We start from the raw sequence: 18,307 nt of genomic DNA, 5'->3' as shown, positions 1-18,307 counted from the left end.
AGTCAAGGCTAACTTGTAGTGGAATAAAAAACAAAGCCCTACCTAATATTAAATTGGACTAGTGGGTCAGCATAGAGGGTCCAGGTTCTACGAGTAATTTCCTATTTTCTAGGATGATAATGAAATAATAGAATAAATAGCCTATTACAGTTCACTGCTGGACTACTTGCCTTTCCAAAGGGAGGGTTCAACACGGAGGACAATCGCAGTAAAGTCAAAGTCAAAAATATCTTTAGGCCCATAGATGGCACTTTTGACACGTAAACTTAAAACTAGTAAACGTAAGCAACGAGGGTTCCAAATGCGTTCTGGTCTAAGATGAAGCCCACAACAAACTTAGCCGGGTGTTTTTTTTTCATATTTTTATATTTATAATATGATAGTAGCTGCTCTTTCTCCGATCTCTAGTCCCTTATTCGCCCCGTACACAACCGGTGAGGAGAGGAGAGATGGTGACAACTGTATTTTGATCCGCCTTCACCACGACGTGAAATAATATGACAGGGAGATTAAATCAAGATTTTTCACTTTGTTACAGCATCTCCATCGAGCAGCCAGCTGATCTTTCTCATGGAGCCGCCGCCCCGGCTCTCGTTCTCCAATAGCACGGGCGCCAGCGTGTCGTGCGCCGCGCACGGCACCCCGGCACCCACCATCACTTGGCTGACGGAAGATGGCGTACCGGTATCTGATGTTCCTGGACTAAGGTAGGAGTTAAATACATCTAATGGTTTTATTTTTATTTTATAGTACAAACACACCCTCGTCTATAAACAGGGCATCAAGCAGGGCTTTCAATTTTCCATCATCCTTAGACTTAACTTACGTGTTAAGCCTCATGTGTCTGTAATTCCGTCTTGTATGCCGCAATATGGTCGAGCAGTTATTGAAAAATCAATAATAATGTAACCCAAAGTAGCAAATTTTTGCCTATAAAGTTGATTATTTGGTGTGCGCTGTGTAAAAAACATGTACTACATAATTAAAGTACTTATTATTACCTACAAAAAAGTCAGCGAGGGAATATATCTATCTATCATATTTAGGACACAATAGTTTGTGTTCTAAAATTTAATTAGATCGCCAGTAGAAACAAGTGTTTTATGCTTTTTAGTTCCGGGGCGTATCGTTTTTAATTAATGAAAACCACGTTATAACAAACAAACATTTTAAAACCCCGAATTTAGTTTACCCTCCAGTTCAAATATTCATCTAATTGAGAGATAATTATTCTTCTTAATTTAATGTATTTGAACAGATGTATTGATTCCTACTTGCACCTAAATTACACGTAAATGTACTGCAATGCACTGATTAATTATTCACGGGACACAAATCAATAGTCACGCACTTAGTGACCTACTGACTACACGTTGAGTAGCCCAAGCATCATCTCTCATTACCGTCGTACTTGAGCACAAACTTCAGTCTGGGGAGCAGTCGATTTTAGGTACTTGAAAACGTGCATGAATCAAACAATTCGAAATTTATTAACAGCGTTAAATTTCCACTACATAATCTACGAAACGCAACGTGTTACCGTCAAAATAAGAGGTACACAGGTTTCGCTTACATTTCTTAATTCTATTGCTGAAAAAGACTTAAATAAAGTTTTTACGTTTATACTTTGTGGAATTCCATGATATATTAAAGAATACTTGAAGCTTATAGTTATGCTATAATCCGCACGGTGCACCTGAAAACTTCTTTTAACACCATCCTACACTGAGGGACAAAGACATTTACTAAAGTACGTTTCGCGCAGATACCGGAGCATTCTCAGAAGATGTTTACTTCACAACGCACAATTGACGGCCGACTGGCGCAGTGGGCAGCGACCCTGCTTTCTGAGTTTTAGGCCGTGGGTTCGATTCCTACAACTGGAAAATGTTTGTGTGATGAACATGATTGTTTTTCAGTGTCTGGGTGTTTATCTGTAGTATTCATAAAAATATTCATCAGTTATTTTGGTACCCTTAACACAAGCTACGCTTACTTTGGGGCTAGATGGATATGTGTGTATTGTTGTAGTATATTTATTTATTTAATTAATAGTAGCAATTGTGCATACATTTATACCATTGTGCTGATAAACTACTAACTAATGATGAGCGTTGACGGACTAGTGGTTAGGACTTCATTTTCCCTTTCTGGGGAACGAGTTCGAACCCCGGAACGCATCTCTAACTTTTCGGAACTACGTCTATTGTTAAAATAACACCTGGGGTGTTAATGGTGAAAGATATCATAATGAAGAGACTTGCATGCCTGAGAGTTTACCATAATGTTTTCAAGAGCGTGTAATTTTTACCAATCCGCAGTTGGCCAGTGTGGTGGACTACGGTCTTAACCTTGACACGAACTGAGAAAAGATCCGGATCCGATTTGATTTAATGTGGGGCTTTGAGCTACAAGGGTGTGAGCTCAAAGCAGGCTCTTGAAATAGGAAAACCAGCAGACAACGAGCAAATTTGTTTTAAATTTGCTTTCTGGCCGTATGTTTTGCGATCTTTACTTGTTGCATGAAACCATGGCGGGCTAATGGGCGTCACACTTGCAAATTATCAAAACACTCTTTCTTCCAGCGTGCCTCATGCAATGGATGCGTTGCTTAGCTTTGCTTTTACACTATCGGTCACCGTGTACCGCTATGGATCAATCGACTTAATTGCACTGTCGCAACTGGGCCAGACGACAACAAACTTCTTAATTATATAATTAAAAACTTTTCCTGAAAAAGTCAACAGCAAATTGGAAATATAAAAGTTATTAAAGGTTCCCAATTATCAAAGCTTGAAAAATGAACTTTTGGAAGGGTCCGCCATCATCGGTACATTAGCATCTAGATCAAAGGGCGCTAATCCGATGCGAAGAGCAATTTAATGACCTTCTGAATTAAGGGAAGCTGACTGTTATGCTAACGAGAATAAAAGGATTAAAAGACAAATAAGCCGTATAAATAGGTTCAATTAAATTCAATTTTCATACAGTCAAATTGAGAACCTCTTCCTTTTTTCAAGTCGGTTGAAAATGACAGTACGCGTCCGGAGTCAGGTAAATGGTTAAATGGTCTAACTTTAAATAGATCATAAATTAAATCGATAGCAATTTTAAATATAAATAAATATTTAGTATAGTACTTTAAGTGATAAGGCCGCCTTTGCACCGTAGCAGTAAGTACTGTTACGGTTTTCTTTGTATTTTTTCTATGGTATTGTATAGCAATAAAGTTTTTCTATTCTATTCTAAATATTTTAAATAATTGAATCGATAAATCGATCGATTGATTGATCAGAAATGTTGAGCTCGCCAAGAAAGCTAAGTTCCATTGCGGGTGTTACCGTGGTTAAAAGTATAACTAAAATGTGTGCATAAACGGTTGCTAGTATGCAAGCTTCCGCACAGTTGGGCCAATAACCGATACCCGACAAAAATGGCCAGCAAAAAATAATCAGCCCCGTAAAGGTCCGTGGAGCGATAACGGAACATCATTCATTCATTCAGTCGGGAGCAAAAAGGAACGAAAACAAAACTCGCTCGGCCGTGAGCCGCGAGCCGTGAGTCGTGACACGCATTAATCTTTCCTGTGACGTCTGGATTAGAAAGCGACGTATCCCTGTTATATTCAGTTTCACAACTCATGGGTACGGTGGAGCTGAAATAACATCATCATTTGTTTACGCAGCTCCACTTGCGTTGATGATAAACTCACTTTCGCATTTATATTATTATAAAATAGGATAATATGGTATAATTGTCGCCTACAAAAAGAAAATATAATTTTAATCGAATTTTGTATTCAACCAAAAGATATTAATAAAAAAAAATCCTCTAGTAAAAATGCATAGACGTATCTGTGCATTTTGACCTTAAAGAAGACTGTGCGCAGATTTAACCTCCTGCCATGTACATTATGGTTCAGTCACACTGTTCACTTTTAAATGCTATATCTCTTCAGATTTCTTTTATTCATTTTATCTTTTTAAGTATTCTCTATCTACGCACATTTATCGAAATTTTTACCACATTACCAAAGGTGAGAAAAGGTCTCCAGGCATTAAGTTTCGGCTTTCGTATCAACCCATTACCGGCCCACTACAGGGCATGGATCTCCTCTCACAATGAGAAGGACTTAAGTCCACCACGCTAGCCCAGTGCGGATTGTTAGACTTCACACACCTTTGAGAACATTAAACAACTCTCAGGTATGCAGATTGCCTCACAAAAACACACGTAACTTAGAAAAGTTTAGTGTCTTGCACCAAGTGCCTGCCGGGATTCGAACCCGCCCCCCGAAAGTGAAGTTGAAGTCCTACTGGGCTATCATCGCTTTAATGTACATATTCGCCTACGTACATATTACTTTTTAATCGTGCAATAAACTATTAAAACTAACAAACAAAGTAGAAAGAATAGAATAAGGGAAGCAAATATACGTAGTCCCTATCAAATTCTAATCATTCAGCTGGGAACAAAAAGTTTGTATTAAAAAAAGCTAAAGGTATACGCTGACTAAAATATTTTTTAGTTTTTCTATATTTGACTTCCCTTAAGTTGACGTCACATCCTTTTTGTTGTGCAGTAAATTAAGTTACATTCTACTGAAACGAAGTAACGAACCCGTCATTTGTGAAACGGATAGTAAGAACAGTGGCACAGATCAGTGTGAATGATGTCCCTCTGATACGTACGGTGAAGGTAATACCATGGTAATACTGCTCTGACAGCGTGACGGATGATTTTGTGTCACTTCGGGTGTTCGGATCTGCGAGTCTTCTCTTTTCCTAATGAATGAGCTCTTCACAGGATTCGCTTTCACGTTTTTTTGAAGCACAAAAGCTGTTAAAATATTATGATCGTACTTCTTTTTAAAAAGGAGGTTAAAATTGTAAGAATATTAAAGGCGTATTGAGTGACCAAAAAAATAAAAAATAAATTCCTAATAAAAAATAAATAAAAAAATTACTAATAAAGTAACACTTTCCTAGAAGATCCTCGCGTTTACATCGACCTACATAAAATTTTCTTTCAATCTAGTCTAACGACAACCGACAATGCAATATTGTAGTTTTGTCGTAAGGAGGTTGTTGGGTTTGGACCGCATTGGAACATCGTGACGGATCTAAGTCGTGTCTTCAATAAGAGAGGTGAGAAAAGTGTGCTTAGCATTGAGATGTAGATGATGATGCTCACAGGAGTACCAGATACCTATCTGGTACTCCTGTGAGCATCGTCTAGAATAGAATAGTTGGAACTCTAGCGCACTGCAAGATATACGAGCATATATGCTCTCGTATGTCTTGCAGCCTCTAATAAAACTCAATGATAGTTTTAACTCTTTTAGATAATCTCATTGCGCTAATGAGATACTCGATTACGATCCCACTTCTGATACTAGAGTTATGAGTGTTCGCAGTTGACACGCTTAGATTAATTGCTTTAATAAAGATAACTAAGGCCTAAGCATACTCAAAGTTACCATGAACTTGAAAATTATAATACCGGGATTAGTAGGGATTATTCGACAATTTAATGTCGGTAAATTGGACCTCAAACTATGGAGCTTGAAGTTTAATCCTATAGAATGTTTAATTTAAGTACACACAAAGTTTTGTTAGTATAACCCAAAGCAATATCTCCTTTTCGAATAACGTGCGCGACAGATTTTTTGTGATTCATCATCAAACACTGTTGGATCGAATAATCAATAAATATTTAGTTTTAAATGAACTAGACAATAATTGGTATAGCAATGCTCTCATTAGCATACCACAGTTATCGTAAACTAACAGGTCGATATTGTTAAATGTACCGCAATAACTCGCGCGGCCCATTGAGCCGTAAACTGATAAGCGCACATTAAACAGGCGTTTAACACGTTACAACTGACCCTGAACATAAAGGAGTACTTTGTAGATACAGTGGCACCTTCATTAAAACTTGTCAAGATCTAATAGTGTCACGTTACGTTCATAAAGTGGAAAATATTTGTACTTTGTAACTTGACAATATTTTCTATGTTTAGTCCGTCTACATCTTTCGAAGACCACAAAGTTTTAGTTTTAGTACAACACACTTTAGCTCAGTGGGTAGGACTTCGACTTCACTTTCGGGGGTCCGAGTTTGAATCCCAGCATGCACTTCTAACTCTCCTGAGTTGTGTGTTTTAAGCAATTAAAATATCACCCGTTTCGACAGTGCAGGAAAACATCGTGGCGAAACCTGCATGCCTGAGAGTTCTCCATAATGTTCTCAAAGGTGTGTACACGTGGTACTACGGCTTTAGCCCGTTCTCATTATGGGTGAATGCCCGTGCCCTGTAGTGGGTCAGTAGTGGGTTAATATGAGGATGATAAGAAAACACTTTTATTGAATACCGTAAAAAATCAAGCCCTTGAAGCCTTATCGTTATATAACCATCTCTTTCAGCAAGGCTAACATGGCCAGGACACATTTTTCTCCACGGGAAAAGAACAAAATGCTAATCATCTCCCACACATTTTCGAGTAACTTTTCTTTTAGTGTAGGTTGACATAATACAGTGCGTTATGAAACGGAGGTAAAATTCTCCTTTTCTATGTTACCGTGCTTTGCCAGGTGGGCAAGTGAATTGTATCTCTTGTCAGATGGTGTAATCGGGGATAACATTTTTATATGCTATGCTATGCTGGCGGTGCAGGGAACTCCAGGCGCAAAAGACATAGCTACTAACTACGTGTGAGATAGGTGGGACACTATGACCACGTAAATTAAAATGTAACTAAGCAGTGAACTTACTAAGTAGTTAAGTTGCAGTAAAATTTCAAATTTGGATTTGACAAATTGTCCTTGAGATTCGAAATATGAAATATAATATTGGCATAGTTTAATTTGTTGTGAGTACGTTTATTTTTACAAGGAAATCGAAAATTACAAAAAAGTCAAAGCAAAGAGTTTAGTAGGTAGGTACATAGTAAAATATTAATTTAAAAAATTTGCGCCATTCAAATTCCATAATTCATAATGGATTATGGTAAACGCTTATGTAATTATTCGCAAAGACAAAACCAATTTTAATTAATAATGAAATAATTTCCCGAACTTATTGAATTTTCTAAGGAAACTTATCCCCACTTTCTGATACGCCTCATCAGTCAAATTCACTAATCGACCATTATTATTAATGTTGATATTCTCATAATTGTATTTCAGAAAGATTTATTAGTGAGATGATAATACGTACATTATAGTATTAGTGTGCTAAATTAGTCATAATTATTTATCTTTACACAGTATCAAACGATAGCAGTAATAGCACATTGGGTAGGAGCTCGACTTCACTTTCGGGGGGCTGAGTTCGAATCCCGCACGCACCTCTTACTTTTCTGTGTTATGTTCGTTTTAAGTAATTATAGTATCACTTGCTTCAACGGTGAAGGAAAACATCATGAGGAAACCGGCATGCCTGAGAGTTCTATATAATATTCTCGTAGGTATATGGAGTGCACCAATCCGCACTGGGCAGCATGTTGGACTACGGCCTTAACCCCATCCCCCCCCCCCCTCCTCATTGTGGGAGGAGACCCGTGCCCTGTGGTGGTCCGGTCCGTAATTAGTTGGTATGATGATGAATATCAAGCAAAGTAGCTCCAGTTGTTTGTACGCGTGGATCTTTTAAACTACGAGTAAAATAAATAAATAAAACACACGCGCCTCTCAACGCTGATTTAGAACCCTTTGTCAGTTACTTGATCGCGCTACCATCGCTATCAGTCTACCACCTACCGCGACTAGTCAATAATGCTTTGGTATTTCAATAATTGATTCGCAGAAAATATATTCTTGATAAACAAAAAGGTGAAATTAACAATCGACTTACCAAAAACGGACATAAATTAGTGATATCTGCATATCGTCTGCGAAAGGTGCAGAACTCCTTTGTGGGGTTGAGTATACGCTTTTACAGCATGATTCCTAAGGCAATTCTTGACATACCAATGCAAACATTTAAAAAATGTGTAAAGACGCATCTAGTACAGCGAGGTTCCTATACATTCGATGAATTCCTCAATGACAAGGTAGATTGGAAGCAGCCAGCCTCGCTCTCATCTCCAGCAAGATAGAAAAATGATTGTAAAACTTCTCGGTAGAATCTGCTTTCCGAAGCGGTGGTAGAGTCACCACAAACATACATACTTGACGTTTCAAAACTGCTTATAAAGTAGGCCTACTTGAAATAAATGAATTTGAATTTGACTTGAAGACTAACTAATATAAAAGCCTGAGTGCGTAAATGGACTAGCCCGCGACTTCGTCCGCATGTTTTTTTATAGTTTATTCTTATCACTTTTAACTTGTTAACTGGATATAATCTTATAGGATTTAAGCAACCTAATTCCAACAAAATCTTATTTGTCTTAGTTGGGGTAACTGGACGGGTGTCAATAAAATTTATACGTGCTATAGGATTGTACAAGTTCTAACCACTAAGCCTGTTGGGTATATATCATCATGGTCATGATATCAACCCATTACTGGCCCACTACAGGGCACGGGTCTCCTCCCACAATAAGGAGGGGTTAATGCCGTAGTCCACTACGTTGGTCCAATGCGGATTGGTGGACTCCATACACCTTTGAAAATATTATGGAGAACTCTCAGGCATGGAAGTTTCCTCAAGATGTTTTCCTTCACCGTTGAAGCAAGTGATATTTTTAATAGGTAAAAACGCACATAACTTAGAAAAGTTAGAGGTGCATGCTGGAATTTGAACTCGGCCCCCCGAAGTCGAAGTCCTACACACTGGGCTATCACCGATTCAATATAATAGTTAAAAAGTTTTTTTATCCGTTTACAAGTTAATTTAATTGCTATACTGTTATTCTTTTCTATAATAATAGTGTGAAAGGTTTAATTTTTATTTATATTCCTTGGCGTTACCGAGCCACCCTAAGCTAAGCCTTCGCTAAGCACATGTATGCCACATATCACCGGTATCAGCCGCAGTCAGAGGCGTCGTAATGAAGCGAAACGAGCCGTCTGCGACCGACGCCAGTCGCAGACCCTATACATACTCATTGAGGGCTTACAACAGATCTGCGTAAAAATATATCCTTGGTATACTACATAGATGTACTCAAGACGTAAGTGACTAAACTTACGATAGAAGCAAATATAATCTTTTAGTGCTAAAATAAAAAGTTTTTTATTTAAAGATAAATAACTGTATATTACTTTGCAGGAATCATATTTTGTTTTATTCAACTAGAAATAAGCCCTTGACTATAATCTTACCCGTCGCCAAGTAATGATTCGGTCTAAAATAGTACTGTAAAAGGTAAGGTTTCTGCGCGATTAGAAAATCGCTTAGCGGTATGTTTATGTCAGCAGGATGGTAACTAGCCACGGCGAAGTTTCCCACCAGACCAGATTCAGAAATTTTAAATTTCCAAAATTCTCCCGCCGGTAATCGAACCCGTGTACTTCTACTTTAAACCATTACGCTCACCGCTGTGCCAGGGAGGTCGCCAATCGTTTCTTGTACTGTTAAAGTAAGTGATTTTTGTTTTAAACGCCCGTAGTCCTGAAAAGTTGGTCACGTACATTATTGCAATATGACATGTAAATAACATGCGAATACATTCCATCTCTTAAGCAAGAGATGGAACGATTGGTGTTACAAAGAGAGTTTAATTGCACAATAATTTTAGCAGAGCGCGTTACGAGGTGCATAAAAGTATAGCAATTTACGTTACAAGCCATAAAAACTTTTCATTTCACTTAAAAATAATCTCGTTTCATGGCCCAGAGATGACACAGGGCTGTCCATTGCACTATAAAGCCGCGTCCATTCCGCAGACGTTATTACCTTAACGAAGACAAAGTGCGCCTGTCGCCGGCCCTATGAACTATACGCTTGAACGGTCCAAGTCATGAGCGACAAGACGCACACGTCGCTTTCCTGTTCTTGTATTATGTGCATGCTTAAGTCTCATATTAATATGTACAAGAGATAGACATACTAAGAAAATCACTTTTACTTTGATATTTCTTGATAAAAAGTATCTTGTTTGTTGTTCAATGACCGGAGAAATCTATCTTCCTAGCAATTCATTGAAATTCTGTTAGTCATTTATGTATCATCGAAAGCCTATAACAGTCAAATGGGAGGGTATACCAATAATAGCAACGCAAACGCAGCGTTGTTATTATTGGACGACTTTTTAGATCTATTGTATAGAAACTACACTTCCGGGGCAAAAGGTAACTTATGTTAAAAAACCATCGGCTTAATTTGAGAGTTCATAATTTCAACTTTGTTCAGATCAGAGTTTGTTGGAGCGATGTGGCTCGAGGAGGAAGAGGATTATAGCGTGGTTAATCTTATTTAAAATTTTATGAAGGTGATTTACCAATCTCCATTTGCCAATTATGTTTTCAATTTATTATTTGGTTGCGCACAATTAACCTATAAAAGTAAATCAGTGTTATTTACACTTAAGTTTCAATAGTTAGGAGTTGTAAAATAACCAGTCGTTTTTTTAAGTTGTCCTATCATTAATGCTATTATTTCATGTAATTAGTATCAGCCCTGAAACCTCTAGAAAATTTCACAAAACATACTTAATGACAAAAGATTATCTCACATAAAATGTGCAGATATTATACTTTACTCAAGTCATGAGATACATGGAACTTAGTTGTGATTCAGATAATATTATGAAAATATATGATAATCCATTGTAGTTTAAAACCGCCAGCGCTTTGCAGACGTTATTATAACAAAGATAAAGTGCACCTGTCAGCCACCCGTATGAACTTTGAGCTTACACCCTTTAAGCTATAAGCGAAAGCGGTTTTTTTTTTATTTCCGGCGTCCGATTAACTGTCGTTTACTATTAAGATAGCTTTTTATTTATAGGTGTGAATAATTTGTGTATCATTGTGATGTTACAATGTATTAATTATAAAAATCGTATGCTAAAGAAATGCTTATGCTATGGGGGTTCCAAAGTCCTGATCTGATCAGTAGCTCAGCATTAACTCAGCTGTGTAATCACATTATCATAACCATCACTTTAATTTTCAATTTTATGTAGTAACTAAAATTATATTTATTTAAGTTAAAAAGTAAAACAAATTTTGATAAATAGTGAAAAAAACCTGTGGCTAATTTATAGCCAACTAGCTCAATTTATAAAGTTTATTATAAGTATATTTATAAGTTTATTAAGCGAATTGCACGTTTATCTAACCTTAACTGAGAAGCGTATTGAGAAATGGACTTCAATTTATCGGAAAGTATTTTATACTAATGATGAAGTTTAGTCGCTAGTTCTTTCAAATTTTACCATCCAAAGGTTCGCCCCACCATCATCATACATAATTTATCAATCATTTATAACACAAGCGGCTGAATCGGGGATGTTCGAATAAAATATACGCCGATTTTGCATTTATATCCATTCATTGCTACATGTCCTGTTCAAAATTGATAGGTTCTGATAACAACCAAAACTCATCCGTTTTGATAGAGATTTGAAAATTTGCGCAAAAATCAACGAAATATTTATTACTGATATCCATAAATGGCAGAATGTATTTGTGTAAATCATAAGATATAAAAATGTGTGCGTGTACTAGTGTATACACGTAAGTGAAACTTCTTTATGACCTTATTTTTCGAAAAATGATCTACTATATGCAACTTTACAGATATTGGTTAAATAAAGTTAATTGACTTATTACTATCTTTGTTATAGTTATTGTATATTTTTGTTATTAATGACTTATGGTAACTGAAATATGAAATATATTGTTTACATTCCACAACCAGTGGCGTGCACAGGGTATGCAGATGATATAAAATGAAGAAAATCTCTAGTACGAGTTGTAAATACTTAAAGGTAGGCTTTTTATAATTCTTACAATGCCTATCCTTAAGCTTTTTATAACTCGTACTGGAGAATTTCTTCATTTTATATCATCTGCATACTCTGTGCATACCCTCTCTGTACGCTACTGTCCACAACATTTAGTAACCGAGTAAAAATTCCATAAATTGTAGTACCGGATCTTGTCTCTGACGTTTGAGGACTGTTTTTCATGGAAAAATTCAATTTATCTTTCCAAAATAAAACTAGCTTCAAAGATTTTTCTGATGCATAATTGACATTAATATCTACGGTATTTTCGCATTATCGTTACCGAGTAAAGAGGCCCCTCCACTTGTGTATGACAACAATGAATGGTGAACAAAATTAATAATATCGCCAAACTTCTTATTAGGAGATGAATATAGCGCAACAATCAAATTGTTCATCCCATTTTCCATTTGGCATTGAGCCATACATAGTGACCCATGAAAATCAGGAGAAAGAACATCGATGAAGTTACAATGTTTACAACATCATTAAAATAATGATATATACCTATACCTCCTGTTCTCGTGTTCAGCCGTTTAAATTTTGCGATGCATTTGAAGTTCGAATAAACTCGAATCAACTGTGAAAGGGACAAGAAAAAAAGGCGCGTAACCGAAAAATGTGACGGTAAATTTTATTCCAATGCCGATAAAAAAGTTTCACTTCAATGATATAGTGAGAAATAACTAGTGATTTGATATGCTTTATTAGTAGTAGAGCTATTTGTGACAAAGCTGAAGGGCCAGCCAGTGTAATTTCAGGTACATGACGGCTAATACCCATGCCTCAGGTCGATGGAAACCACTTCCACTTACCACCAGGTACATTTGCATCCGTAAACTATCACTATATAAAAAGTTAAACAATTACGTTGGTTTGGCGTACGAATAGTGATGAATCTTTTGCATTGCATACATGCATAAAAGCATAACCTTAAAAGCCAACCCTTAATAGTTCGCGAATATAATAATTAATATTACAAAGAAGTAGAGTTTGTGAGTTTGTAAGGTTATAAGGGTATTCTCTGATCTTTAAACTGATTTCGAAAGTTCACTCACCATTAGAAAGCCACAATATTTGTGAGTGTCAGAAACTACTATATTAACCTGAAAACTAAAAAGACTTTTTAGATAGAGAGAGAAAAAACAGTCGAATGAAAACTTCTCCTCGGACGCTGCCTTATGGATGAGAGAAAAGTTTTAGAGCTTGATAGTACGTACAAAGACGTTAGTGACAGCACACGTAAACCTTTTATAATTAAGTGACCAAACGTAGTTTTCAAAAAAAATTAAAATTAAGAAGGTCAAGTTTACTGGTCATATCATCACACACAAATAATTATGAATTCTTAGCAAAATAAGTAAACTTATTAGCTAAAGTAAGCTTATTAACTGCATATAAATTGAATGAATTTTAAAAAGATAATATGACATAGGTATGGATACTTAGGTTTGGTCTGTAAAAAGTCCACGATTAAAATGAAAACGTTAAAAATCATCAAAGTCAGGAAGTATCATGTAATATGGAGTGTTCGATACATCGGTTCATCGACCTTTAAACGAATATACCTTTAAACATGTGATATTTACAATAATAAGTATCAACATATAGACCAATTTTATTATAAGTATGGAAAGTTTGTATCTGCTATCAAAAAATGCACTTGAATGTGTGTTTTTTCTTTCTTAGATTAACTTTTTGTCAATGAGCAATCTTTTTTGCGTTATTAACTTATTGCAACTAGTATTACTTAGTATAAGTTACTTATATATAATTAAACCAAACTCATGATAATTTTAATTAATAGTGAAAACTTTATTGGCTTGTGTAAGATCTATAATTAAGTTTATCCATTGTAACAATTTATTTTCTGTTGTTAGTTTTCCAAAAAAAAAATATTTTAGCTCCAGCGTATTTGCTAACTGATTTTAATATTGAATCTTATTAATTTAGTGGGGTGCACTTCATACATGCATGAAAGCATGATCTCAAAAACCCTTCAAAGTTTTTTATAACAGGAAAACTGCCTCATTTAGAAGATGTTTGTATGTTCAACTATGGATTACGAGGTTTTTGGTTTGATTTCCATGAAAGACCAGCAAATAAATAGAGTAAAGACTTCTCAAATCGAATTTTTCACCAAGCATTCATATAATATATTATAGCCTTCATAACATCAGGACTAAACTTTATTTTCATCCAATTATTATATTCGTTAGTATGCAGAAGTTATTAGTTAGTATGCAGAATCTTGTTAATATTTAGATATATCGCATATTTTAGTAGTTATCATTTAGTATAATATTGTACCTTTATTTGACTTATACCACAATAAAATCTTTTTACTCACATCCTGAAGTAGCTGGAAGAGATCTCTCATAGAGATAGGCTTTCCTTTTTACACTTCATGTATCAAATGTTCTCATCCACATTGTATGGTACATAAATCTATACATATAAAAGAGAAAGTGTGTATGTTCCGTATAGGCTCCGAAAAGGCTGGACCGATTTTAATGAAACTTTCAGGGAATCTCTGGATTGACCTGGCGAGTAATCCTGTCAAGTTTGGTGACGATCGGAGCACTCCTATTTTTGAACTGTCAAATACAGCTTTTATTTACTATGATGATATTCTATTGTTGGGTGTACATGGGTGTAGATAATGATCTTCACCCGCTCGAGAAGAGAATAGAAGATAATAAATACGGAGAGAAATAAATGATTTAATATATTATGAGACTTAATTTAAAAACTTAATGATGTAAGTTTATTGTTTAAATAAAATAAAGCAAAATCTAGACCGGCGAAGCGGGCTGGGTACGCTAGTAATAAATAAAAACAATATATATATTTCTTTAGTCGCCTCGTACGACACAATATCTACAGAAAACTGCTGTATAAATCTTCTTTATACTGTGCCATAAGAGTACCATTTTTCGATATTAGGTAAGGAACTTTGCGAGTTTTAGGCAGTTGTTAACATTATAAAGTTTTGTGTTCAAGTATAACGTATAAGGCCTATTTCACAGTGCGGTGAGGTTGACACGGGCGGAGCAGTTTCGGCGTTTAATTTAACTTCTGTCCCCCGGGAGCTACATTCAGTACAATTTGCGCGGATGAAGTGTTGCGAGCTTTGTCATTAGACTATCAACGAGTCATGAGGTGAATTCATGTAACTACTTTATCCGCTTTAACTTCGCTATTTTCTCTTTGGCTTTGACGAGTAACATTCACTTAGTTCAACTATTGTTAAGGTAAAAAACCTACACAATTCAAATAGTCTTTTGTATCTGAATTCAAATATCTTTATTTCAAATAGGTTTACCTGTTTGTAGTGATTCTACCACCGGTTCAGTGTAAAAAAAAAATGTATTCGCAATTTTTAATATTATCTAAAGGACCGATACTGACAAGGCCAGGTCCGTTGGCGATAGTATTCGTTCATGCATTTGCCCCCTCCTCGTTAACGCCTCGATGCGCGCTCGTTACCGCCCGGACCGCCCGGACACAGTTTATTGCGTTACCAACATAACCAAGGAACTTACTAAATGTCGGAGCGGATAGGAAGTTTTTGCTTTCTGATCAAGTGAACCAGACCTCCGAGTTTAATTCGTCATTGTTATTATTGTTTAATTGTTGATATCTTGGATATGTGTCTCTAGAAGGTTCAATATTATGTATATTATACGTAATATTATTGAAAAATACTATTATCTTACTATGTAAAAGTTTGGGTTTCAAACACATTACTTTTACTAATTGAAGTATTTTACTCTAATATTTTTTTGCTTTTGGAAATAAAATTGGAAATCGTTTAGCGCAGATGAAGTGGCGTGGGTCAGCTACTTTATTAAGAAACAATTAGAGCGTAATCGTAGAAACTGGCTACCAATACATCGGAGGGCTGAACATGACGAAACAGATGGCAGTTAAACTAAACGAACAAATTATCGCATTCAAAAATGGCGCCATGTAGCTGCCATATTGTTTTTTAAAGTCCCTGAGTCATCATAACCCACCGCAGAGCACGGGCCTCTTCTCAGTATGAAAAGGATTAAGTCTGTCAGTCCAACACGCTGGCCATGTGCACATAAAAATGCACATAACTCCGAACAGTTTTAGGTGCGTGCCCTAGTCCCCTCGAAAGATAGGGCTAAGCAGATCAGCCGAGTACTGTGTACAAGAACTCACATACATGCACACACGAACCCTTAAAAACTTACATTCCTACTGTAGGTAGTCGTGAAATAAAACTCTGAGTTAGTATTTCGAGTTGTGTTTTGAGTTGTACTCTCGTACTTAATTAGTTTTTAATCATGAAATTTTATTCTCAAGTTTTTAAGCGTTTTGGCCAGTCGCTATGATTGCCCATTATAATATAAGACCAAAGAATCATCTGTAGACATTTTGGCACTTTGCATCAACGCGTTCAAGTGGAGTTCCCACTGCGGCAAGCAAAATGCTACAATTTTAGACATCAAGCTCGACAAACGTTGTTCAAATTGCTCTATGGGCATACCATCTATACTTATAATAGAACTGTAACTGGAAGATTTCTGTACATTTAATATATTTAAAAAAAAATTACCGACGGATGCTTTATAATCGATACTGAGTTCAAAACAGATTTTAATTTAATTTTTGTCTGTGTGTCTGTCCGGGCATTACGTGAAAACTACAGAATGGATTTAAATAATATTTGGTATAGTGGTAGCTGATAAACCGGATCAATATATAAGAGACTTTATATCCCGATAAACAATAAGTTTCCTTCGGGAAATGGGATGAAATTTTTTATCAATTTTACTTCATAGCTCCGTTAATTTGAGCCGATTTTAATAATTCTTTTTTTATTTGAAAGTGTATGGATGTATGTACATGTGTGTATCAACTAAAATAATGACAACGTACTAACTCAGTATACCACGTAAAATAATGGTCGGTATATGTACCGACCAATCTTTCGGTATCGGTATTGACATCATAATAATTAAACTGTTAATGTTAATTAATTATACAAAATTAAACAGTTTTACTGTTTAATTTTTTTTGGGACTGTCCATTTTTCTGATCACCTTTTTGGACAAATTAAACTTCAGTGTTCGTTTACTCTGAAATACAATGCACAATTTTGGATGATGTTATCGAGTATTTACTTAATTATTAATATAATATTCACATAGGGATTCTTCTTTATCGACGTATGCGAGAAATTTTATAGTTATGTAAAAAAATGGTAACGTTTGTCTGTTACCCGCCATATTCATTTCTAAAATAATAGTTAAATAAAGTGATTGTCGAATAAAAATTATTTTTTTTTTGACAAAAACAATAAAAGAGTTTATTTCAATTCCAGATTTCTAACAGAAGTAAGTAAGTAATTAAACCATTTTTGTACCTTCAAAATGTGGTACATTATGCTATTATTTTGTAAATAATTTTAGTAAAACTAAAATATTATTATATAATATTCAAATGTACCATATTTGTTGAAAGCAGTCATTAATTAATTAAACTACTTTAAACAGATGATTTCAACTATTGTTTACACGAAACTTGTAGACCAGGGCGCGTTTGGAACCCTCGTAGCTGTAGTTTTTAGTAGACCAATTTAGTTATCGCCATCAACTCACTTCTATGTCACATTTTACATGAAATGTACGCATCAAAAGTGCCATCTATGTGCCTATTTGAATAAGAAATATTTGACTTCGACTTTGACTTTGACTTACAAAAAGAAAAGTTATTGGAATTAAATTGTGATTATCATTAAGATATCTGTTCAAAATTATTTTTAATAACATGATTGTGGAGTTCAAAAAGGCCTGTGATAATATTATGCTTAATAACATAATATCATTACTCATTTATGAACTGAATACGAACTGGGTTGTGTAGAGCGCACACCAAAGTTCTTATTTGCGTTAAAATCCTAACTTTGAAGCCGTTTTGTTGGATGTGGCCCTAACCGCGATTAGTTTCCAACTAACTTAGTTATTTGCTGAAATATTTATAAAACAGGTGGGTAGCTTTCAACCTGCGATCTTTATTTACTGGTCGGTCTTACTGTGCGGTCAAGACAAACTTCTCGATACGAAATTTTGACATTGCCTTTTTTGTTAATTCCTTATGCATACAGTGTAACTTTCAAATAAATCTAAGACTCAGATTATTTCTGTATTCAATCTTTTTGAGTTTCACAAAGTAGTCGAAGTTTGTCCTGAATTCTCTTAATCAAAGTAATTAGAAGTAATATCTTAAATAAAGAATAAATGTTGTAATATGAATATAAACAAATTACCGGTTACTATAAACAGTGCAATCTCGGAAACGTTGACATGTGTTCGACATCCAATCGATCTCCTTTTTTTATCCATGTTCCTGATAAAAAGCGAAAGTGTGAC

General features: G+C 35.5%; 1 protein-coding gene across 1 annotated transcript in view; it reads left to right on the top strand.

The window, feature by feature from the left end:
* The first annotated feature begins 376 nt into the window (after positions 1 to 376).
* The window catches only part of LOC120630995 (Down syndrome cell adhesion molecule-like protein Dscam2), a 123,188-nt gene continuing 105,257 nt past the window's right edge, over positions 377 to 18,307 (top strand). The window contains exons 1-2 of the mRNA XM_039900385.1: positions 377 to 434; positions 539 to 707. Coding sequence (XP_039756319.1) covers positions 377 to 434; positions 539 to 707 — 227 coding nt within the window. The remainder of the gene's footprint in view (positions 435 to 538; positions 708 to 18,307) is intronic.

This window comes from Pararge aegeria, chromosome 2, assembly GCF_905163445.1.
Source record: "Pararge aegeria chromosome 2, ilParAegt1.1, whole genome shotgun sequence".
In the NCBI taxonomy this organism is placed as follows: Eukaryota; Metazoa; Arthropoda; class Insecta; order Lepidoptera; family Nymphalidae; genus Pararge; species Pararge aegeria.
Note: the sequence above shows the minus strand (reverse complement) of the source record. Positions and strands in the feature narration are given on the sequence as shown.